The sequence below is a fragment of the Euleptes europaea genome, chromosome 8 (genome assembly GCF_029931775.1).
Source record: "Euleptes europaea isolate rEulEur1 chromosome 8, rEulEur1.hap1, whole genome shotgun sequence".
NCBI classification, from domain to species: domain Eukaryota; kingdom Metazoa; phylum Chordata; class Lepidosauria; order Squamata; family Sphaerodactylidae; genus Euleptes; species Euleptes europaea.
The window spans coordinates 21,970,649-21,995,902 of NC_079319.1; the positions used below are offsets into that span (position 1 = coordinate 21,970,649).

At 41.1% G+C, this 25,254-nt stretch overlaps 1 protein-coding gene across 3 annotated transcripts in view; it reads right to left on the reverse strand.

Moving 5' to 3' along the window:
- Positions 1 to 25,254, reverse strand: part of OXR1 (oxidation resistance 1) — a 230,509-nt gene that overhangs the window by 8,604 nt on the left and 196,651 nt on the right. Inside the window, exons 10-12 of one of the 3 annotated variants that reach the window (XM_056854200.1) lie at positions 24,457 to 24,622; positions 22,637 to 22,799; positions 9,542 to 9,622 (exon numbers count right to left, since the gene is read on the reverse strand). In XM_056854200.1, the coding sequence (XP_056710178.1) occupies positions 9,542 to 9,622; positions 22,637 to 22,799; positions 24,457 to 24,622 (410 nt within the window). Of the gene's footprint in view, positions 1 to 9,541; positions 9,623 to 16,808; positions 16,998 to 22,636; positions 22,800 to 24,456; positions 24,623 to 25,254 lie in introns of those variants that run through there. The other 2 variants (XM_056854201.1, XM_056854202.1) reach the window with 2 other exon arrangements.

The window sequence follows — 25,254 nt, forward strand, 5'->3', positions numbered from 1 at the left end:
AGCATCTCTTCCCTCCCCACACGGAAACCATCGTACCAATTTGCAAGCCATTCTGAGCAACTGCATCAGTTTGTCTGATAACTAGAAAAAAATTATATTTGCAATATTAGAAGTTTTAAAAGATTTGTTAACGCTTTACTGCGTTTAAGTAAAATGGTGGTCTGAAATGCAAATTTTAAAATTAATATAATAAGCTCTGTGATAGCATAATAATTACCAGTGTACTTGGTACTAATCACTTCACATAGGACTGAAATGGGTCATATTTAATAGTCATGCCATTCCTTGCTCTCCTCTTTTTACAGTTCTCTCCGCCCCTTTTTCCTTCCTATTTCTTAATTCTTCTTGTGTTTTTGCAAACAACGAGTCTTTGAATGTTTGCTCAACCCGCAAAGTTAATAGAAGCTACATGCTGATGCAGCAGGAGTTGTATCTGATGCCAGTCTATCACTGGCCTATATTCTCAAAATAGTCCCAAAGCATTTCAATAATCAGAAGCAGTGAGGTGCATCTTTATTTTGTTTCTATCTTTCAGCACATTCCTCAAAGCCACAGCGGTTGGGGACAGCATGGCCGTGGCCCCACCACGCCTCCAAAGAGGTTTCACTGCTGCTGCAGGGGTAAAAAAGGGGCTTTATTTTAACAAAATTTAGGGAAAGGGAAAAAAGGCCCCATAGCATAAAGTGATGCTGTGCCAACAAAAAGGTGGCAAGGCAATGTCATTGCTTAGGGGTGTTCCTGGGCTGAAAGGAGTTGGGAAGCTACCTAACGGCTGCTTCATCCCCTGGAACGCCTCCTGGGACTCTGGCATGGGGACTTGGACTGGGAGGACACTGCCAGGAGGCCCCACCGGCATCTGAGGGCCACGCTGTCACCACAGTCCAGGGGGATGAGCGTAAGTGGCACTATGCCAGCATCCGTGCCAGTTTGCATAGTGCAAGTGGCATGGACACCAACGTAGGAGTCATGTCGCCTCCTATGACCATTCGCCCCCCCCTTCAGGAGTGCACTGTTAATTATTAAGAAGGAACACACCACTCTTGTGCGTCCAGGACTAAAGTCACAATTTTCGTTATGACCATGTTCAATGTCTACTTCTTTTATCTTCAGATAAACACAGCCACGCAGTTGGAAGCATGTTGGTACTACATTGCCTCCGCTAAGAATGAAATCCGATGCAACACTCAAGAGTTCTGTGCACGATCCCTCAAACAATGTTTTCCTTAAAAAAAAAAAAAAAAACAGGCACACAGGACCCCAATTCAGGTCAGGTCCAGAGCACTAGAGAGGGAACAGTTCAAGCCTCCCTCCTCCACCATTTTTCCTACCTGAAATGGCCATACACAGCTACTACTTGCCTGTTGGGGTAAACACGTATCTGTATGTTTACTCTAAAGTGGCAAAAATCGGTTACATGGGGCAATTTCAGGTCAGGAAAAAAAACTTAAAAGCTTTATGCTGTGTTCCCGATCCAAACAGGGCCTTGCATGCTGTCTTTTTAAAAGGGGGAAAATGCATGGGAGTTCACTGACGAAATCCCCAGTGTCTTTTGTAATTTGGTCCTACATACTAAAAACTCAAGACAAAAACAAACTAAGAAACCCAAACAAAGATTTCAATTATAAGATAAAAAGGTAAAGGTCCCCTGTGCAAGCGCCGGGTCATTCCTGACCCATGGGGTGACGTCACATCCCGACGTTTACTAGGCAGACTATTTACGGGGTGGTTTGCCAGTGCCTTCCCCAGTCATCTTCCCTTTACCCCCAGCAAGCTGGGTACTCATTTTACCAACCTTGGAAGGTTGGAAGGCTGAGTCAACCTTGAGTCGGCTACCTGAAAACAACTTCCGTTGGGATCAAATTCAGGTCATGAACAGAGCTTGGACTACAGTACTGCAGCTTACTACCCTGTGCCACGGGGCTCTTAATTATAAGATACAGCAATTAAATTCAAAACAATGTTGTATTTTAATTAAGCCAATCTGCATTAGTCTCAAAATTTAATCACCAATATTTACACTAATTTTAATGCAAACTATTCACCTGTGGTTCAGGGGCGCAGCATCCTGCACTCTGTTCCCACAGCTCCTTCCCTCCCAGCATAACCACTTTGCTGGCAATATTATTAACTCAGGTAAAGGCTCTTTCTCTCTCTTTGGTCTTCCAAGTGGCTGACGGTTTTACTCATGATTATCCCATCCTTCATTTTATCCTAGCAACTACCCAGAAAAGTAAAATAAATAGAGAGAAACTGGCCCATGCCCCCCTCCCACTGACTTCATGGTGGAAGGCAGGGGAATGGAAAAAGAACCCTGGCCAGCAAAATGAACAAATATCTATGCAAAATATTGTCGAAGGCTTTCACGGTCAGAGTTCATTGGTTCTTGTAGGTTATCCGGGCTGTGTAACCGTGGTCTTGGAATTTTCTTTCCTAGGAAAGAAAATTCCAAGACCACGGTTACACAGCCCGGATAACCTACAAGAACCAAATATCTATGCACTCTGATAGGCAAAGACTCGCCTAGTGAACTGACACCTGCCTGATTTCCAATTCATTTCCGCCCTCCGATTATTCTGATTATGCACATTATTAAAGAAAGGATCTGCTATGCATTATCATTTTGCAAAGTTGACCCTCCCAAAGACATTATTCTAAAGTAGAAAGTGCCTCTCATGTTATGAACACCCTTAGCATTGCCCATAATATTTTGGGAGCTTAATGGAACGGAAAAAGAACCCTGGCCAGCAAAGTGAACAAATATCTATGCACTCTGACAGGCAAAGACTCGCCTAATGAACTGACACCTGCCTGATTTCTAATTCATTTTCGCCCTCCGATTATTCTGATTATGCACATTATTAAAGAAAGGATCTGCTATGCGTTATCATTTTGGAAAGTTGATCCTCCCAAAGACATTAGTCTAAAGTAAAAAGTGCCTCTCATGTTATGAACACCCTTAGCATTGCCCATAATATTTTGGGAGCTTAATGGGTCAAAAAAGCAAAACTGGAAAAACAAGCCATACTTAAAAGAATTTGGAAAAAAATAAAGGCTCAGTGCTATACGGATAATGGCAAAGATCCAAACAGCACTCACAAGATACTAGAAATAAGGTAATAATTTATGAAAGTGAAAGTTTGTGCAAAAAAGTGAGCATATATATACAAAATGAAATACAATAAGATACACATACAAAATTACAATAGCAATCCAGCATAATATAAAGTTCAATAGAGAATATAAATATCCCGTGAATCAGGGAAGTCAATATATATTGTCCATAACAGACTTTTTTTCTCTGTGCTTATAGACGGCTGGAAGGCAGATATCAAAGGCAAGAGTCACAATAGGAAGATGTCAGGACGTGTCGTCTAGATCAAAATCACGTTTCGCATATGGCTTCATCAGCTATATGTATCTGTGTATCATAAAACAAATATACAATGCTAATACAATAATATCAATAAATATGATCGATTTAAAAATACATACTTTATTATCATTATTTGTTAAAAATAATTTAAGAATGATTTAAGAAAGAAATGTTCAGCCATCATATAAAAATGAAAAATTATCTTACCAAAATGTGTTCACAAAACAATTACAGTCTCAAGCGGGACCAAAAGGATTTCTGCATGGGTCTCCATGTGGACAAGATGTATAATGAAACAAGCCAGTGAAAGATCAAATAGATAGAACTGCAAAGTAATAAGCTACAGCTGGTAGGTCTGTAGAAAGGAGAACCTCATTCTCTTAAAGGAGAAAAGTCCTATAAAAAACACGAATAATCCAATTCATTATTTAAGCCATTAGGGGATAATGATCCCATGAGAAAAATAAGTTTAGTCTCCATCTGGTGTAATATTTTCTGGATGTTTTGAGAATCATAAGGACGACCATGATACTGCCAAAGGACACAGAACGCCAAGTCACTATCCCCATGTCCCTTTTCTATAAAATGCGGGGTAAGCAGCGCTTCCAAATTTTTTGCGCGAAGTCTACAATGATGTTCAGCGATTCTGGTTCTTATGGGTCTAATTGTGCTTCCTGTGTATGCAAATCCACATTTACATAAAATATAATATACGACCTGCTTGGAGGAACAGTTGAAAAAATGCCTAAGAGTAAATTTAAATCCGGTGACAGGGGAAATGATTTCTTTTACTGTAAGGCACATATTACAAACTGTGCAAGAGCCGCAGGGATGATGTCCCAGAACTGGTGGCAAAAGGTAAGATGTGGGAGAAGGCAACTGTATTGAAGTGTCAGTGTGGATCAAATGATCCCGGATGGCCCGGGGACGTCGAAGTCCACATAATGGAGGGACTTGACAACCTGGTAAACTTTGTAAAAGATGCCAATGTTTTTTATTATTTTATTAATCATGTGTGATTTTGAGCTGAATTGCAAAGACCAAATAACTGCAGACCGGGAAGCTGAGGAATGCTTGGATGTTAAAAGAGCTTTTCTGTCCAGAGAATCGGCTCTCGACTTGGCTAATTGTAAGAGCTGGTCTGGATAACCCTTAGCTGACAAGGCATTTTGGAGCTGACCGGCAGATTGTTTGTAATCAGTATGAAAGGTAGAATTTCGTTTTAAACGTAAAAAAATGACTGTAGGGGAGATTCTTAATAAGATGAGGGGGATGAAAGGAGGAAAAATCCAACCCGGCATGCTTGGAAGATGGCTTGACTGAAAGGGTTGAATCCTGGGCTATAAAGACTTCAACGTCCAAAAATGGAATTGAGGTATCATGAACAGTACCAGTAAATGATAAATGAGAGTGAAGAGTATTAACCCACTGTAAAAACTGGGTATAAGCAGTTAATGATCGGAAATTAAAAAACAAATCATCCACAAACCGTCTGTAAATCAAAATGTCCTGGAAAAAGGGTTGTTATGAAATAAAAAACTGTGCTCAAAATGAATCATGAAAATATTGGCAATAGAAGGGGCGGATGCTGCGCCCATGGATACACCATTTACCTGTAAATAAAATTGGTTCTTATACCTAAAAAAATTGTACTCGAACAAAATATCCAAAAGCTGTAACAAAAAATCAGTGGGGGGAGAGAAGTCGTTCCTTGTATCCAGTAGATCTTAAATAATATTACGTGCCTCAATTAATGGGATATTAGTATATAAAGATACCACGTCCAAGGTGGCAAGAACGCTATCAGCTGGAAAACGAGTACCTTCCACTTGGGATATAAAATCCCTGGAATCAAGAATGAAGGAAGGAGTGTTGGAGGCAAAGGGTTTCAAATAAAAATCCAAATACTGTGCGAGAGGTTCAAGGAGAGAACCGGAACCAGAAATAATAGGGTGTTCGATCGGAGGACGAGTAGGTTTATGTACCTTTGGCAGGGTATAAAAAATAGGCGTCCTAGGATACTTACCGTATATACTCGTGTATAAGCCGAGTTTTTCAGCCCAAAAAAAGGGCTGAAAAAGCCGGCCTCGGCTTATACACGGGTCAATACGGTAGAAGGGAGAAGGAGGGAGGAGGGAGGGGGGAAGGAGGGAGGAGGGAACTTACCACCGCTGCCGAGCCACCGCCATTTTCTCCCGCCGGGAGGGGTCTTGGGCAGCCTCTCTGCAGTTGCAGAGAAGCTGCCCTGGCCCCCCCCGGCCCCCGCCGCCATTTTCTCCCGCCGGGAGGGGTCTTGGGCAGCCTCTCTGCAGTTGCAGAGAAGCTGCCCTGGCCCCCCCCGCCCCCCCCCGCCATTTTCTCCTGCTGGGAGGGGTCTTGGGCAGCCTCTCTGCAGCCGCAGAGAAGCTGCCCTGGCCCCCCCCGGCCCCCGCCGCCATTTTCTCCCGCCGGGAGGGGTCTTGGGCAGCCTCTCTGCAGTTGCAGAGAAGCTGCCCTGGCCCCCCCCGCCCCCCCCGCCATTTTCTCCTGCCGGGAGGGGTCTTGGGCAGCCTCTCTGCAGTTGCAGAGAAGCTGCCCTGGCCCCCCCAGGCCCCCGCCGCCATTTTCTCCCGCCGGGAGGGGCCCTGGGCAGCCTCTCTGCAGTTGCAGAGAGACTGCCCTGGCCCCCCCGGCCCCCACCGAATTTTCCCCGCCGGGAGGGGCCCTGGGAGGCCCCTGCCCGTCGCGCCGCTACCGCCCACGCGCCTGGGCGCCTTTCGCTGCCGGCTGGAGGGGCCTCCTGCCAGCCCAGGAAGGACGCGCCGCCGCTTCGCCGCCTCTCCCGGTAAGTAGGGGGTTCAGGGGCTCTTCCCCCTCCCCCCCTTGGATGGCACTGGGGGTGGGGTGGGGTGGGGCGGGAGGGCCTGGGAGGCGGCGGGAGGGCGACCTGGGGCAGGGGCCCTGCGCTCTAAAATGGCGGCCGCCATTTTAGAGCGCAGCATTGTGGGTAAAGGAAATTTCTTATTGCCCCTCGGCTTATATGCGGGTCAATAAGAAATTCCCTTTTCTGGCCTCTAATTTGGGGGGTCGGCTTATACTCGGGTCGGCTTATACCCGAGTATATACGGTATTTATAAGAAAGTCGGCTGTTTGCTGAGTGATATGGCCGGCCGAAGATGCTTCATACACTGAAGTTCTAATAATTAAGTCAATGGCTTTACTTGGGTTCGACTGTATAGGGGAATAGAATTTAAGGTCTGAAAGCTGTCTCAAATTTTATCATAGTCTTCATAATTCAAAATAACAATAGCTCCGCCCTTGTCAGCTTCCTTAATAACAATGGAATTATCCTTATGTATTTGGTCTAATATCGCTTTTTGCTCCGGGATAAAGTTGGTGCAAGCCGGTATATGTTTCTTCTGTGCCTTACAGTAAAAGAAATCATTTCCCCTGTCACCGGATTTAAATTTACTCTTAGGCATTTTTTGAACTGTTCCTCCAAGCAGGTCATATATTATATTTTATGTAAATGTGGATTTGCATACACAGGAAGCACAATTAGACCCATAAGAACCAGAATCGCTGAACATCGTTCTAGACTTCGCACAAAAAAATTGGAAGCGCCGCTTACCCCACATTTTATAGAAAAGGGACATGGGGATAGCGACTTGGCGTTCTGTGTCCTTTGGCAGTATCATGGTCGACCTTATGATTCTCAAAACATCCAGAAAATATTACACCAGATGGAGACTAAACTTATTTTTCTCATGGGATCATTATCCCCTAATGGCTTAAATAATGAATTGGATTATTCTTGTTTTTTATAGGACTTTTCTCCTTTAAGAGAATGAGGTTCTGCTTTCTACAGACCTACCAGCTGTAGCTTATTACTTTGCAGTTCTATCTATTTGATCTTTCACTGGCTTGTTTCATTATACATCTTGTCCACATGGAGACCTACGCAGAAATCCTTTTGGTCCCGCTTGAGACTGTAATTGTTTTGTGAACACATTTTGGTAAAATAATTTTTAATTTTTATATGATGGCTGAATATTTCTTTCTTAAATCATTCTTAAATTATTTTTAACAAATAATGATAATAAAGTATGTATTTTTAAATCGACCATATTTATTGATATAATATTATTGTATTAGCATTGTATATTTGTTTTATGATACACAGATACATATAGCTGATGAAGCCATATGCGAAACGTGATTTTGATCTAGACGACACGTCCTGACATCTTCCTATTGTGGCTCTTGCCTTTGATATCTGCCTTCCAGCCGTCTATAAGCACAGAGAAAAAAAGTCTGTTATGGACAATATATATTGACTTCCCTGATTCACGGGATATTTATATTCTCTATTGAACTTTATATTATGCTGGATTGCTATTGTATACTTAAAAGAATTAGCAAAGCAACAGAAGAATTTTCTTTCACAGCCAACTGTAAATATTACTGAGAGTCGCCAAGATTGAAAAAAACCAAACAAAACCCTTTTCAGTCCAATTCTTACCTTGGTTAAGTCAAAATATTTTGGATTTATTCTGACTTTGTCATACTGAAGCGAACAGCATTAGAATAAATCCAAATAGTTAACTGAGCTCCGATCATACTATCCATTATCTCGTAAACACTCATTTCATTTGTTCAGGTTTTAGTAAATGCCTATGCAGCTTTAAAATATATGCTTTCAGCAACAATCTTAAAACAAAGGGGTAGAAAAGTGTGCCACTGGTCCTGCTTATTCTCCCTTGGACCCCAAACAACCCCTGCGCCAGCCTGCCTATGCCCATACCGGGGGGGGGGGATTGCCTCCCACACATGGGCATTAAGATGCAAGGGTAGGAGGACCTTTTAACAAGTAACGTTTGGCTATAAAGTTTTTTTTTTAAAAAAAATCTGCATTTGGGGACTTGAAGCTTTTAGCCAACTCAAGCTACCACCACAAGCTGTGAAATACAAAGTCCTCATTGCTCTGAAAAACCCACAGTAATGAGAACAAAAATTCAGAAGATGACAGAAAATTCCTGAGTTTGAAATTACTAGAGCTCAGCCAAAAAAATCTTTAACTTTCGTTTGACTGTGTTATTATAGAAAAACATTTGTTTTTCAGTACACTTTTGAAGTGCTCCCTCAAAACTGCATCTTTTGGGGGGTGGGTCTGCATTCAAGTAGAAAGAACTCTGCAAAAGTACAAAAAGGGAGGGTTTTTTAAAAAAAACTTAAAAGGCTCCAGGGAACTGTGCAGTCCTTGAGCAAGCCCAAAAGACACAGATCAGAAAAGTTCTTCAGGACTGGGAATACAGAAACCAATCCCTAAACTAGTTTGCCCATGTTCAATAATCTCTCCAACCAAAATGAGATAACATTCAGCTTGTCCCAAGGTCTGCCTACAGTGGCGTGGGCTAAGGGAGGATTTAGAGACAATGTATAAAGAGGCTTTACATGAGCTTTAACTCATCTGGGATGGCACAGGAAAGCTAGACCAAAGTTAGGTCAGAAAGTTAATTGTCATTCGGTCCCAAGAGTCAGGAGCATCCCTGAACAGTGTCCTCTTGCACACACTTAAAGAAACATCTAAGGGCCAGCATTGTGTAGTGGTTAAGAGCAGCAGAATCTAATCTGGTGAACCGGGTTGATTTCCCCACTCCTCCACATGAAGCCTGCTGGGTGACTATGGCCCAGTCTCATTTCTGTTTGAACTCTCTCAGCTCCACCTACCTCACAAGGTGCCTGTTGTGGAGAGAGAAAGGGAAGGCAATTGTAAGCCGCTCTGAGACTCCTTAAGGTAGAGAAAAGCCAGGTATAAAAACCTACTCTTCTTTTTATTCTTCTTTCTAAGGGAAGAAGCACTTTGTACTGTTCTATCTGAACACAGAAATACTTGGTTTGATTGCATTTTGCTTGCAAGTCTCTAAAGAGTTAATTTAGGCTAAAAAATGGATACACACAGAAATTTGGCTCAGCTCTAGAAATGACCCATTTGACACAGATGTCATAGCACTCAGCCATACCACTGCACAGATAGAGATATCCATAAAGAAGGAATTTCCTGCTGGGTCCTTGCAGTGTTGAAGCCAAGACAAACCCACCACATACGGAACTTGTCCCCATCAAGGACACTACAGAGAAAGACATTCTAGCCTCCAGAGGAAGGAGGTTAACTACTGAAGAGGGCACCTTGAGACGTCTGCAGAGTGTACGTAGTTCTTCACTATTTAGAGCATCGATCCTGCGGTGATACTCAGCCACTGACACTACCTGAATATGGAGACAGGAAGACAATAATTCTACTGACAGTTAAAGAAAAATAAAAAGCAAGAAAATAAAATGACAGGTATATGGAGTAGCTGGCGGAGGGGGGGAACAACAACAACATAAGAAAATTAACATGTAAAGACATTTACACCTACAGAGGTACAATGCACACAGAGACATTTCACATAGAACACGTACACTGCAGTTGGGATTTCCAATAGAATAGCACCAGAGATCCAATATATCTCAGTAGTAACAAATAGCAAATCTGCTGGAATTATATGTAATCAATCAGTTTCTTTTATCTGCATGATCAATTAAGCAGGCACAATTTCTAAATGCAACTGTTTCACAACAGTTCGAAAGCTCACTGTGGGACTCAAGCTTTTTGGGGGGTTTTATGCTTATTCTATCAAAGTAAGCTATTTAAGTTATTCATGGAGCAAAGTGTGCTCTGAAGTGTGCTACATTACACATCTAGATAATACAATCTAAAACCATCCCCAAAAGATACTAAGTTGGTTTCGTCCTTTAACAGTACTTGCTGTTTCAATGGAAAATAAAATGGTTTATCAAGGAAATGCTACAACAGCCTGTACGCCAGATGACCCCAGTTCATCTCTTCAGTGTTACAGACAACTCTTCGCTCTTCTTAGAACAATGCACTCTATACTGTCCGGTAAAATAGCTGCTATAAAGGCCTAATATGCTGGAAAGGCAGAACTATATTTTTTTATAGGCATAGCACAATCTATGTAAGGGGTTGGTTGTCTTGTAAGTGAATGAATTAACTAGTCATTCCTTTTACACATAGTAAAGCGACATTTTTAAAAAATTAAAAAACAAAACAAAGACGAATAACCTGCTGGGAAGCCAAAACAGCCACAATTAGTGGTATTTTCTAGCTTCAGTGCTAGTAAAAATATACAAATGAACTTGGTACTCTAGGTATACAGTGTATTCAGTAACTCAGGGAATTAGAGATCTTCAAAAACTATTTTACTAATTCCTCCGCCACCTGAGTCTAACAATGGCATCCACTCTGTCCACTGCGGCTCTTGCATGTTTTAGAACTGACTAGTTGAAATATAACAGCTGAACATTGGATACATTCAAACAATTAATATCCAAGGGAATCACTCTGCATATGGGAGCAGAAGAAAAGATCAGGTGAGTAGCTGGGTTACATTTTAATTTTCCAGGGCATGAGCTTTCATGAGTCAAAGTTCATTTTGTCAATTATCTTTATCAAATGTCGTTCTTTAGGGGAGATTTCTGAAATGTTACAGACAGGAGGCTTGGATGGTATAATTTTCTTAAGCACGCAGATCACTCCTAACCAATAATACAGATTGTATAGAGTTGCAGTTCCTGCATGCACCTTCTTAGAGCTCAGAAACAGTAGCCTTTATAAATCTTACTTATTGCAAGCAGGCTGCAGAAGTGAATTTAGTTTCCACTTGCGATATACTGCATACCTTTCCTTTTTTTCTTGTCATTTTTTAGTTAAGGGACTATTTAACTTATAGAAACTGTGTTCTAACTACCAGAAATGTTGTTAACACCTCAACAATACTAGATTGAAGATTACTGCTACAACCACTCCAAGAAGCTTGTCCACCCATCAAACAATGTGGCTTAAACCAACCAGCCTACATCAGGAAGTAAAGGGGAGTCTCAAATCCTGTGAAAAATCTGGAGCTTTCCTTCTTCAGCTATCACATCTCCCTTTAGAGAAGGGGTTACTGACTGATTATAGTGCTCTGTGAATGACTGGCCATTTCCAATCCCTGCTCCTACATTTCCTATCCTGCCTGAAGCCTCATTCTGTGCAACACAAATACCTAACTATATTCCTAGACCCCATTTTTCCCATTCTTGTCTGTGCCAAACACTGAAACCCTGCTTGATTCTTCCCTGTCTTGCCTGTTTCAATACCCACTATTTACACAGCATCCTAATATAATGTTCCTATCTGATTATCTTGCCTGCTGTGTAAGTACTGCCATTGTCTCTGCTGCCCACCCTATGAACTAATTCTGCAAGGGCAAAAAAACTTCACTCAAGTCCTGCCAATTTGGCATGAAAGTGCTGACCAACCAAGCTATAAAAGCTCACTCCTTACAAACAGGAAATCCTTGTGGGGTGCCTCAAATGTCATACTGCTTTTTACAAATTAAGAGCACAAAAAAAGTGAACTGGCTGCATCTCTTTGTAAGAACATTGTTGCTGCATTTCTCTGTAGCATGTATACACTTCTATTTACAATCAATGTACTTCTCCACTCATTACATACTGGAAAGAGGAACCATCTACCATCAACATACAGATATAAAGCATGCAAAAGAACCCTGCTCTTTAAGACACACTACTTTTTCAAAACATGGAAGGAAAGAAAAGATTCCTGTGAGGAAAGAAAAATATTTAAGAACAAAGGAACAGCTCCACCGCCACTGTGAGAGTGATCAATCCATCTTTTGACCTATAGTATATGGTTTTCAACTGTATGTATTTATGCATGCAAACAACCTGTATGGATTCACATTTGACAGTTTCCTGGATGTCAATGAGAGGGCGCCAAAGCACACAGCCAAATAATCCAGGCTCAGTAACATAAACTAACTTCTACAAGGCCTATATAATATTTTTATTCTTAGCGATTATAGGTACAGATGAACAGCCTCTTGATATCCTCATTGCAAAAGTTATCATCCAATTCTCAGATCAGATTAGGATGCAGGAGCTCCATAAATTACACCACCGTATATATTGTCCCATTTGTTAGAGAATATATATTGGCAAGGACTAGGCACACGAATAACCTGTTCTCAATATATGCTTAAATTAACTACCAGTGGTGGTTTTCCTTCACAAACTATATTGCCATTAGGAACACTTTACAGTATCAGACTAATTAGCTGCCTAACTGCGCAGCTATTATAGCCAGTGTGCAAATATACAACCTTGGAATTTTGCTAATGGAAGGAGTTGCTACTAGCTGTAACTGTGATTGTCAGTTCACATTACATTTGTGCACCACTGTGTGTATCACACAGTCAAGACTGTCTGCAAACTTAAAAAGAGCAAACTACAATATTCACCCATCCACAGGATGCAAGAGCAGAACCACTAGCCAGTCTTGCAATAATATATGAACAAACGTAGCATGATCACTTAGTACTGTCTAAATGCTCAGCTTGCAAGTAGGTACAGTAAAAACTTTGTTGAATAGCACATGAGTAACCAGAACGCTCAGTTAACCAGCATCAGCTAGAGGCAAGCTCCTCCCCTCAGCCACCATACACCTGTATCTGAGGGCACATGTATGCCCCACTCCCACCTCTCCAGCCAACCCAGCTTGATGCTTCTAGCCGTTGCTGGGCTTCTGACATCTTTGAGAAGTAGCCATGTAAGAAATGCATTAAAGCATACAACCTTTAAGCAGTTGAACCAACTGTTATAAAACTTGCTTCTTTTATTAATAGCCAAATAAGTCTCTTGACATTAAACCAATATTCAATGATGAAAGTGTGTAATATATGTATTCACTTCTGGGACTCCTGTATTAAGCTAAAGTGAATCTGACTGTCAACAGTGCTGCTCAAGCAACGAACTCATGCTTTTTCTACAGGCCTTGCATGTTCAAGTAACAAGCCATTATTTAATAGTTTTCCCTAAGACCCACAGGAGCCTCTAAAATGTTTTCTGTACATTAAAAAAACCTCCTTCATTTGGGCATCTACTTGTTTTCCACAACTCTCAGAGAACACCACAAAAAAGTGAGTTGACTAGTTATAACCCACCCTAAATCATGAAGAAGGATGGATATGGAAGATAAAAGGTGAACCATGATATTTTCTGGAAACACATATCTTCTGATTACATTGTAGTATTAACAGGGTAAAAGTTTTAAGTAGGATTTGGAATAAAAGAATCAGTCATCACCCCCTACAACAATTCAACTTGTAACTCTCATATAGGTAGCTCGTACTATCTAGCTTTTCTGAATAAACTTGCAACCATTTCCATTAGAAGAAGAAATAGAGTTGGTTTTTATATGCCGGCTTTCTCTACCACGTAAGGAAGAATCAAATCGGCTTACAATCACCTTCCCTTCCCCACAACAGATACCCTATGAAGTAGGTGGGGCAGAGAGAGCTCTATGAGAGCCGTGACTAGCCCAAGGCCACCCAGCTGGCTTCATGTGGAGGAGTGGGGAAACCAACCCTGTTCACCAGATTAGCCTCCGCTGCTGGTGGGAAGGAGTGGGGAATCAAACCCGGTTCTCCAGAGCAGAGTCCACCACTCCAAACCACCGCCCTTAACCACTACACCATGCTGGCTCTTAGAAGAAGCCAGGAGCAGGAAACGCAGGATACCTTTTTCTATAAACAAAAACATCCTTTTCTTGAAGCCAATTTTGAGGGATTCCCCACCCCCACCCCATCTCCATGCAGAGACCTCTGCTAGTCTGGGAATATTACACTATTATGCAGAAAAATAATAAGCAACATATTCTAGGGCCTGGATTGAAGGTTATGATGGAACCAAGGATGAGTCCATGTGATCATGTGCACCCTCCCTCTGGCTCTCTTCTCCATCCCACTATACCTGGATTTAGTATTCCATATAAATATTGCCAACCCAAATTAAAATGTAGCAGAATATGCCCCTCTATAGCACTTTGCAATCCTGGCAACAATTAAGATTTTGTTCAAAAAATTTGAGAGATAATACAGTCTCATGGACATTGAGCAAGTGTTCACCAGTGTATCTTAGATTAATGTTAAGAATATAAAAGGGGGGAGGCAAAATGATTGAAAATGGCCAAACACGTTCCAAAAATTATAATCACTAAGAAACTGCATTTCAGGTAAAATCAGAATTGGATTATAAAGATAAGCCGTTTTCTATTTAACGAAAGCAAGGATCTTTAGAGAATGCCCATTAAGGAGGGGAAAGTGTTCTAAAAAGAACTGAACCTAACTTCCTCTTCCAACAACTGGTTTAATACTGAATTATAATGATCTCAAATCCATAAAAACCTCTACATATTCTCATTCAAACACCATAATATATTCCAAATCTGATAATATTGTTCTTTATATAGCTGAGAAGATTCTCAGGAGTATGAAAGGAAAGACAAGTATTCTTGCACTCACTCATCCGCTTGTTTTTTTTATTCTGCACATTTTGCAAATACAGCACATTTTAGTTGCTACAATGTCAGTGAGCAGCTACTAAGAGAGATGGCATTAATGCAAAAAATAAAAATAAAAATTGAGGACGGAGCTATGACTTTTATGAATGTGTCAAATACAGTGTAGGAATAGGGGGAAACGTGCAATTTACTCCTGAAGGAAGATATGACCTGATCCATGTGCTTTTTCTTGATTCTTGTTTTTTCTTGCAAGAATCCCTTGGAAGGAGGCATTCGTGGCCACTGAGCCGTGGACCGATTTGCCCCAGTCCAGCTTCAAATGAACCTGAGGTCTGCTTGGCTGGGGGGGGGGGGGAAGGCAGCCAACCAATGGGAAGAGCAGCAGAGAGAGGCTATTTATTGCTGCTTCACCCTCGTGCAGCTACTACCACCCTAGAACATCACAGGTCACCGTTTGGGGCCAAGCAGGAGTTTGGGGGGCTCTTTCCCTGACTGGGATGTGGGCAGGGCCTTTTTTCGCCTGCTTCATGATGTTTAGGTTAATGGTAATAATATATTTTTTAAAGGTTTAATTAGGCCATAACTAGTTTAACAGGGATGGGGCGGGTTGCTTAGGTTAGGTAGGGATCAGCGGCAACCACTCTGAACCCTTGGGCGGGATGGAAGGAGTGTCCTGATCAGACCATCACTGGCTTTACAGTGGGATGGGGCTTGTGAAGGAGTGCCTTTTGTGCTGAACAACATCTCTCCGAACCTGGTAGCGACTTTACAGTGCATCAGGGTTGGGGGGGAGATGGGGCTCTCTCAGCATTTTATGTGCAGGCTAGGATAAAAGAGGCAAACTGTAGCTGCTGGCCAAGTCTGGAGCCAGGGTGGATTTGCCAGAAAAAAGACAGTCATGGATAGGCTGCACAACCCACCCTCAATTAAAGTATTAGCATAATTAACTGATGACGCAGATCAGCTGATTTAAATAAACTCGTTAAACCCATCAAGTTGTCTCGAATCTTTATTTGGGGTACTGGGGTAAGAGTCCTTCTTTCCTATTCCCATTGCACCATGATTCTCTACGAACAAAAAGCACTGGACGCCATGTTCATATCTGTGCATATACACTCAACTATCTTTTTCCCCCCAATATGGTGAACTGTCCAAGACTATCCTGTGAGGATAACTCAAACTGATGTGGATTAATACCACGCACAGAAAAAAATAATGTTATTTGCTGGGTCAAAGAACTTTCAGTTCAGCTGAGAAGGTTTCAGAATTTGAGGATTCTTTGTATTGATTTTCTCCTATAACACCAGCAGGACAAGATGAGAACCTTTAATTGTATCCATGGCTAAAAATAGTTGGGGTGTATCAAAACAAGTCACAGAAAGAAAAGATTCAGTTATTTCCCAGTACTGGAAGTTGCATGTGGGGATCACTGAGCTTTGGTGACTGTCCAGCCATACAGCAAACCCTTTCATGGTTTTATAAAAACTTTACCAAACAATTTTTTTAAAAAATGTACAGAAGTGCTCCCACATTTCCCCCCAAAATACTAAAGTATAAAAATAAATACCCTAGCTTAATTTAGTGAGCATTCGCTACATTCAACAACCAATATTAGAGTTAATACAAAGTCTCATAGTACTATTTACTACATTAACATCTGTGAAGTACATAAAATTTCCTACAGAACTATTTTATATTAATACTGTTTTAGCAACTAATTTTGACTAAACTGTAAGAACAAACAAGTTACTGTAACAAATTCCCTGAAATGTATATCCCTCAAAGCCTTCAAATTATAATCCTTATACTCACGATAAACTGTTATGATAAGCCTCATTCAAAAGTCACAAAGTTTATCTATTAAGCAGTTCAAATCATAATTAGAGCATCACTGCAGACCATTGATCTAAAATGCAGAACACTGCAATTAATTTTATGATAAAAATCAGAGATTTCTACTGTTTTCATCATAGCAACATAATCAAAATGACAACCAAAACAGCAATACAAAGCACTTAATAAAATTACCAGGTTATATTTATTTTTCACTGAGTGGTGTTTCCTTCCCTTCTTGCCATACCAGAAACGAATCATTTCCTTTGGAAAGTGAGTGAAGGGTATTTTAGCTAAACATGACGATTTCCCCCCAGCATTTTCACTACCTGCTCTCAATTCCAGACACAGCCAAACCCTTGCTGAAGGACAGAATAACTTGCTAGTCTCACAAACCTGATTGACAGGGCGATGAGCTAATCACGAGAAAGCTGAGTGCTTGCAGTGAGTATCTTGTTAAATGAATGAACAACAAAAAAAGGCATAGCTATATTCAAGGGTGGTTGCAATGCAAGAGAATCACAGTTCAATCATTTAAAGAGACATTACACTTCTAAAATCTGAGAAGCATTTAGAATAGTTTTCCTTATCTTCCAAGGGGAAAAAACTGTCAAAATAAAAGGCATCAACAAAGCTGTTTGATGAACGGATGTTCTTAATTAATCACAATTGCAGCTTAGCCAATTTTATTGCAGAATTTCAGAACTTTTCCAGAAGAGATATCAGATTTTTTTTTAAAGCCTCTTAAATCTCTACTTCTACAGAGATGTGAATACCCAGGGGGGGGGGGGAGGGGAACAGACAGAAAAATTGGAAATCTTGTTGGGGGGGAAAAAACTATGAAATATTTTCTCTTTTAGAATGAAATTCTTTTAAAGACAAGGTGGGCATGCTGTAGACATATACGGCTCTTAAATCCAATATGCATTTCTGCATCTAGACAGATACCTGATCTTCATGAGGACAGCATGCAGGGCTGTCACTGGTTCTGTGGCCCTTTTGACCTGACTCTTTTCTCGTGGTTGACCTTTTCACCTCTCCCTCAAACCACTGACACATGTACCCACTGGGTATCAAGTAGTTTATTGCCCTACTTGCTCTGTGTGCGTGTGTGTGGAGATCAGAAGGTGGTGGAACAGAAACTGTGACAATGCCTCAGAGGAAAGTTTCACTGAGAACTGAGCTCTCTCTAACCAGTAACCACAGAAGGAAGAAGACAGCATCAAGCTGGAACTACGTCCAGTTGTGCAGATATTATTATTGACCCTTTGAGGACATAGTATAGCCCAATTATATTATATCAAATTTTGAGATTCATTTGTTTTTATAGTTTTGTTGGTCAGCCATTCGAGTATAATTAACGACATAAGAAAGTCTGGTCCTGGTAGGAAAGTACTGGCCATAATCTGGAGGAATCTAATTGCAGTACGTTCTTCTACCCACATTTAAAAAGCATTTCTCTGATCAAATCAGAAGCAAGAGACACTATCCAGCGGCCCACTGTTAAAGCCTCTGTTTACAAAATCTTCAATGTTTTTACAAAAACACTATGTTGCAAATTAAAACACAGCTAATCTGAAACGTGGGATAACAAAAATGATGATGTTTGGGGTTCTGGGGAAAGTGACTTTGTTGAAGTTTATTACAAAGGCTGGTACAGGATTACAGGTGCCAGTTTTATTACAGCCAAATGCAGCAGCTTTGGAAAGAACAAAGAATTCATGGGCTTGTAAGCACTGATACAAAAGTAAGCTGGTAGTAATGCTGGAATTGATCACTGTAGATGCAACTGCTGGAGGAATTCAGAGGAGATGTGATCCTCTAAATACAGAGTTGGTAACTTTTATAAAAACTAGCTAAACATCATCAATCGTTTTTGAATGACCAGAATGCGAGAAACTGAGTTGTATCAGGCTTTGAATGCAGGGCAGAATTGTGAATGTTTATTAGGCCCAGCATTGAAGAAGTGTTTAGTCTGTGATTTTTAAAAGGATATTAAAAATGCCCACCTTGGAATGGTGGTTGCCTTGGGCAGGGAAAGAAGTGTCCACCTATTAAGATGCTCAAGAGGAGGCAAGGTAGCACAGGAGCTGCATCGAGACAACAGCCAAACCTCTCATAAGAGAAGGATCTCTCACAAGAGGCCAGTAGGGCTCCACGTGGCCTTTATTTAGTGCTTCACGCTCTTCAGAAGTATCTCAGAAGTTGGAAGTCACTCAGCTACCTACTCCAAGCAGTGTCGACCCAGCGTTGACAGGAGGGCAACAAACTGGGTCCTGCAGCTCCCTGACCCTTTTAAGCTGATGCAACTGGACACACTGAGGTGGACCCAAGATATTGTCCCAGGCTCTGTGACCTTGGGAACCTGTCTCTCTCTCCCCCTCAAATCTTACAATTGTTTCTAGAGAGAGGCAATATGCAATATAAACAGTTCAAATAAAATTTACAACACTTGCTTGCTTTTTAAATGTCAACATTTTCCCTGAAATGTATATATGTTAATAAATGGCTTACATGTTACCCAGGCATATTCAAAAAGATCCTGTTTCTTTCACACTTTATTTTCTCCCCTTCTATATCAACTCTTCCAAACTTGTCACAACATATTTTGACCTTGGAGTCACTGAATATAGACATGACAGAGTTTTAATTTTTTTTCATGAGATTAAACACATGAAAAGGAGCACACACACAAACACACACACACAAACAATATTTTGGATCCAAAGTCTGCTTGAAGGTAAACATTTTGGAGGCTGCTACATATGGATGGTTTCAGGCAGTCAATATTTGTTCCTCAGCTAATCTGTATAAGGAAATTATTCCCAATTTTAATCTAGTAAACTTCCTTCTGCGTTAAAAACAAAAGTAACCCAAGTTTGTTAATAACTGGAACTAAACCAGTTATTGCAAACAATCAAAACACTATTCAGTGTTATTTTTACTGATTTTCATGTGGTATGTTTTATGCTGCTTTCCAAATGTCTGGCTGAAAATTTACAGGCGTTTCCTTATTTATTATTATTTAGAGCTCATGTTTTAAATTTGGACTATTACTAAACTTACTGAAAACGCAGTCTCATTTGTAAAAACTTAACAAATGTCATTAAAGCTGAATTACTGCTAACAGGAACTGTCATGTGGTAAAGTCTACATATGAACTATGAAAAATACTGGAGAAAGAAATTTGCATATACCCACGGCTGCTACTGGGTGAAAAAAATTATACAATTCCCACAAGTCCCTTTTTTGGATGCTGAAATGCTAACTTGACCATCCATACAGACTGGTTTTGGTACAAGAAAGAAGACTCTAAAGAAGCCAGAGTTCTCCCACTCTCTGAAATTTACCCGTAGCAGTTTGGGATGCAACTGTCTACCTCTGGCAACATGCATGTGTGTGTGTGTGTGTGTGTGTGTGTGTGTGTTAAGTGCCGTCAAGTCGCTTCCAACTCATGGCGACCCTATGAATGAAAGTCTTCCAAAATGTCCTAACTTTGACAGCCTTGCTCAGATCTTGCAAATTGAAGGCTGTGGCTTCCTTTATTGAGTAAATCCACCTCTTGTGGACAACATGCATAAATTGCTTAATAACTCACTTAGTTCTATAATCATTTTTTAAGTCTGTCACTGGGATCATAGCATACACCACGCTTTTACAAAATGTATGAAATACTGCCATTCAAGTTCCATTTAAAACACGTAGGGAGCAAAGTTAGACAAGAGAGAAACTAGCTCAGAATCAGGAAAAAGCATTTATTTCTTTATGCTAGACTTACGTCTCTAACAGTGATACTTTCTTTCACAGAAAAACAAGTTTACCAAACACAGTAAGTTACTGTAATCATTTTTATGATCGTATGAAGCTTCTCTCGATTGAATCATATCACTGTCACATCTAACAGGCGTCATTCTCCCAGGTTAAAGGCAGAACTCTTCCCCAGCCCTGCTATCCATGATCTTTTAACTGGAGATGCCAGGGATTCAGTTTGGGGCTTTATGTATGGAAAAACCTGTTCTCTGGTATGAACAGGAATGCGTGGAATCCTGCACACTTTGCGATGCACAGTTTATTCAGGAATATTAATGAGGAGCTGTCACACTATTTTCTCCTTAATGCTTTTTTCCCTAACATCCACCACTACCAAACAGCAGCCTCCAAGACCACAGCGTTCTGCTATACCAGCAAATACTCCTTTCACTTTGGCATGATGGGGAAAAGATCTCAACCCCAAACCCACAAGCCTAGTGAATTAATGCCATTTCCCCTGTGTGCACAGCAATCCAAAAGTACACACATCCCGCTGCTTGCAGAAGAGAAGTTAAATGGCTGCCTTTAGGATCCTTTCTTTTCACTTCTATGCTGAGAACAGGGTGGTACTTAATTACTCTATGATGACGGGATCTCATTGTTTTCTGATACAAAAGAATAAGTTTCCACTCTTTTATTATGAAATACCATTACAATGAATACCAAACTCTTCTTACGAAGATTTTGAGTTCTACAGCGGGGATTTAAAATTTTTTAGAGTTTAAGATGTAATTTTTAGAAATTTATATTTTCTGGGTGGATTTTCATGCAGCGGCTATCCAATGCCTGCATGCATGCAAAAAAAAAAAAGTACATATGTTAGATTTTAATTAAACCTTGCAATATTTAAATTTGCCCTATTGAAAAGATTACATAGAGATGAAATTGCCAAAGAGATGGCAAACTAGCGTATATACCCATGTATAAGCCGACCCGCGTATAAGCCGAGGTGCCTAATTTCTCCCCAAAAATGGGGAAAAATTAGGCACCCGCGTATAAGCCGAGGGTCGGCTTATAACCCCTCCCCCCCCCCCGCAGGCTTACCTGACAGGGCTCCCGGCGAAGGCGGCGGCGGCGGGCCCCCCGCAGGAGGCTTCCAGGGCGGGGGGAGGCAAGAGCGCTCCGCAGCCGGCTTCCCCCGGCCCTTCCAGGGTGGAGGTAGCCAGGAGCGCTCGGCTGCCGGCTTCCCCCGGCCCTTCCAGGGCGGGGGGAGCCAGGCGCGCTCGGCTGCCGGCTTCCCCCGGCCCTTCCAGGGCGGGGGGAGGCAGGAGCGCTCGGCTGCCGGCTTCCCCCGGCCCTTCCAGGGCGGGGGGAGGCAGGAGCGCTCGGCTGCCGGCTTTCCCCGGCCCTTCCAGGTCGGAGGGAGGCAGGAGCGCTCGGCTGCCGGCTTCCCCCGGCCCTTCCAGGGCGGGGTAGCCAGGTGCTCCCGGCGGCGGCGGCCGCGCGGCCTTGCAGCGGCCGCAGGAGGCCCTCACAGGGCGCTCCTGGCCGGGGAAGCCGCATGGGCCCGGCAGCGATGGCGGTGGTAAGTTGCTTCCTCCCTCCTCCCCCCTCCCCTACCCTACCGTATTGACCCGCGTATAAGCCGAGACCGGCTTTTTCAGCCCTTTTTTTGGGCTGAAAAACTCGGCTTATACGCGAGTATATACGGTATGTTAAAAATAAGGATGTATTTATGAATATAAAATTGTGAAGTTTTCAATTTTTATAAATGATCACTTTGTAATAATATGTTTCCTTAAGGATGTCAAATTAATCTGCTTCCATACTCTTTATCATTGACTTCATAACTTAGTAAATTTCCAAATACAGCAGATTCTGATGCAAACAGCTGACTATTACACTCAGAATCAAGACATCATACATCAATATAAAAATACCTTTGTTATTAAAATATGAAAACTTACATCCTCAGAAGCAGTACTCAAACATAGAGAGATGCACATAATGTTACACAGTATGTTAAGTGTACATACTTAAGACACTAACACATAGTTAACGTAAGGCACTAAACATACATGTCCTCATATCCGCCACACAACATAATACAAACTTAACTCAAGTGATAATCATGTTTGGGTTATTACATTTAGATGGGATATTTCAGCCCTCAGATCTTTTTCTATTGTCATGTTTCACAGAGATAGAGCTCATCTTTCTAAACAAGACATTTATAAGACAAAGTCACTAAGGAGTATTTAAAGAGTACTTACCTCCCACTCCTTAGCAGCTGCTTCATTAACTGAATCCTCACCAGCTTCAGACTCCTCAAATTTTTTTACCACTATAAACCCAGGCTCTCTAGTGGTCTCTCCAGTATCTTCTGCATATATTTCTGGGCTCCACTGAACAAAAAAGGCATACAGATGCTCAGTCCTTTAAGAGGGAAAAAAGAATGAGTTTGCCAGTAGCAAATGTGGCCTGAAAGGTAAAGACCAATGAACGTTCAGAGTTTCTTCATAATAACTACATACACCTTTCCCAGCATCATTTATTCATTCTTTTTCTAACATAAGGAAATGGAATGAATACCTTATATAAATATTCAATTGTTGTTGCTAAAGGCGATTTAGAATGCAATTAGTTTTAAAAAGGTACTGTTTTCCTCTCCTAATCTTTTCTTCACATCCCTAAATATGACCCAATTTGTGACAGTTGTCTTAAGAACTGCTTTTGTGAATGTCAGTGGATAAGTAGCTACACAGGCAGCTTACAGCCCAGCCCCGTTTCTGGGTTTTCTAGAAACATTCAAATTGGAAAACCTTCTGGAAAATTAACCAATGTGCCAACTAAAGTATAATGTGATTAAAAATATCTACTTTGCCTTATATTTAGTAAAATCTGTTAAATTTGTTAAATTTTGTTAAATACGTTAAATTTTAACTTCAAGTAAAATACAAGTAAAGCATGGTTTAAACATTATATTCAAAGGAACTTAACGCTAAATGTTGGAAATATTTTCACTGGAATAATATAAGATTTAAAGATGATTTGAAGATGATATAATGTATACTTTTACATTATTGAAGAAAAATTCTGAAAACTGACGACACGCTAATTTTAGTGCACCAACAGAATCATGACTTCAGGATCGCATACATGGCTCTCCTCTTTTCCATTTGACTCTCATGACAACCCTGTGAGATAGTTGAACCTGAGAGTGACTAGCCAAGGTTACCTAATGAGTCTGACAGAAAAAAGGGGATGGATTTAGATATCCACTGTACGGGGCTACACTTGTCAACAATCCTACTAACTTCCATATCAAGTTAGATCACAATAGGTAGCCATGTTAGTCTGTAGCAGTAGAAAAGAGCAAGAGTCCAGTAGCACCTTAAAGACTAACAAAATTTCTGGCAGGGTTCCGGCAGAGTTCTAAAGAAGCTCTGTGACTCACGAAAGCTCATACCCTGCCAGAAATTTTGTTAGTCTTTAAGGTGCTACTGGACTCTTGCTCTTTTCTACTTCCATGGTAAGTGATTTTGTGAATTATGTAATCAAAAATACAGTAGTGTTGTACCACAGAAAGAGAAAAAAACGCAGAATTCAGACATGGCAATGTACAAGCAATCTACGCTGTTCTCACTGCAACCTTTTGAAGGCTGGTGGAAAACTGTGATTGCTTTGGTAGAAGAAGAAGAAGAGTTGGTTTTTATATGCTGACTTTCTCTACCACTTAAGGGAGACTCAAACCGGCTTACAATCACCTTCCCTTCCCCTCCCCACAACAGACACCCTGTGAGGTAGGTGGGGCTGGGAGAGCTCTAACAGAGCTGTAACTTGCCCAAGGTCACCCAGCTGGCTTCGTGTGTAGGAGTGGGGAAACAAATCCAGTTCACCAGATTAGCCTCTGCCACTCATGTGGAGGAGTGGTGAATCAAACCCAGTTCTCCAGATCAGACTCCACCATTCCAAACCACCACCCTTTACCACTACACTGGATGAAAAAGTGCAACAATTTCAATGCAGATAAGGTAGGAAAGCGCATACTTGCTATGACCATTATACTTAGGAAGAAAAGAATCCACCTTACCTCTCCTGGGGCACAGCAAACCAGTACTCGTGTTTCTTATCTCTTTGTGCATACTGTTGCATTGATGCACTGGCCTGTGACACAAATGTTTTTCGCATTGGCTTGCCAACTCTGAGACACAGGAACTTATGTAATCGATGTCTCCTCTTCTCTTTCATAAGAGAACCTTTCATTGATTAAGGAACATATTAAATGTCAAAGCTTGCTTGTCAAGTTTGACTGGCTAGTTTGTAAGTATTAAATTATCAATTCTGCTTCATTTAATGTGAAATTTAAATGGACAATTAACAATTAACGCTGCTATATTCACAGGCAACATTTTCTATCATACATTACAGTTAAAACAGTTCTAATTTCTCACACATACACCAGAAACCTTGTATATATGACTAATCAGATTCCACAGCTAACCAACCTGCTTCTTAGGTAGGCTGTTTTCAATATATGCCCTTTAGCTCCTCACATGGAGCCAAAGGGCATATATTTATGACTTTACTTTATCCTAGTTGCAATCCTGTTAGGAGGGGAGAAAGGCTTCCCTAATACCACTGTCAAGTTTAAAGAGCTTGAGAGTTATTTTAATCTGGGTTTTACAAGCATCTGAACAAGGAACTCTTAGTTGATTAGTAATTTAATTTTCCCATCAGTAACATTTATTAAGTCTATATAAATTGGTGTGCAAATGAAAAACAGTTCGGGGGGGGAATAATGGTTTTTAGATAGAAGAAGAGTTGGTTGTTATACTCTGCTTTTCTCTACCACAAGGAGTCTCAAAGCAGCTTACAATCGCCTTATCCC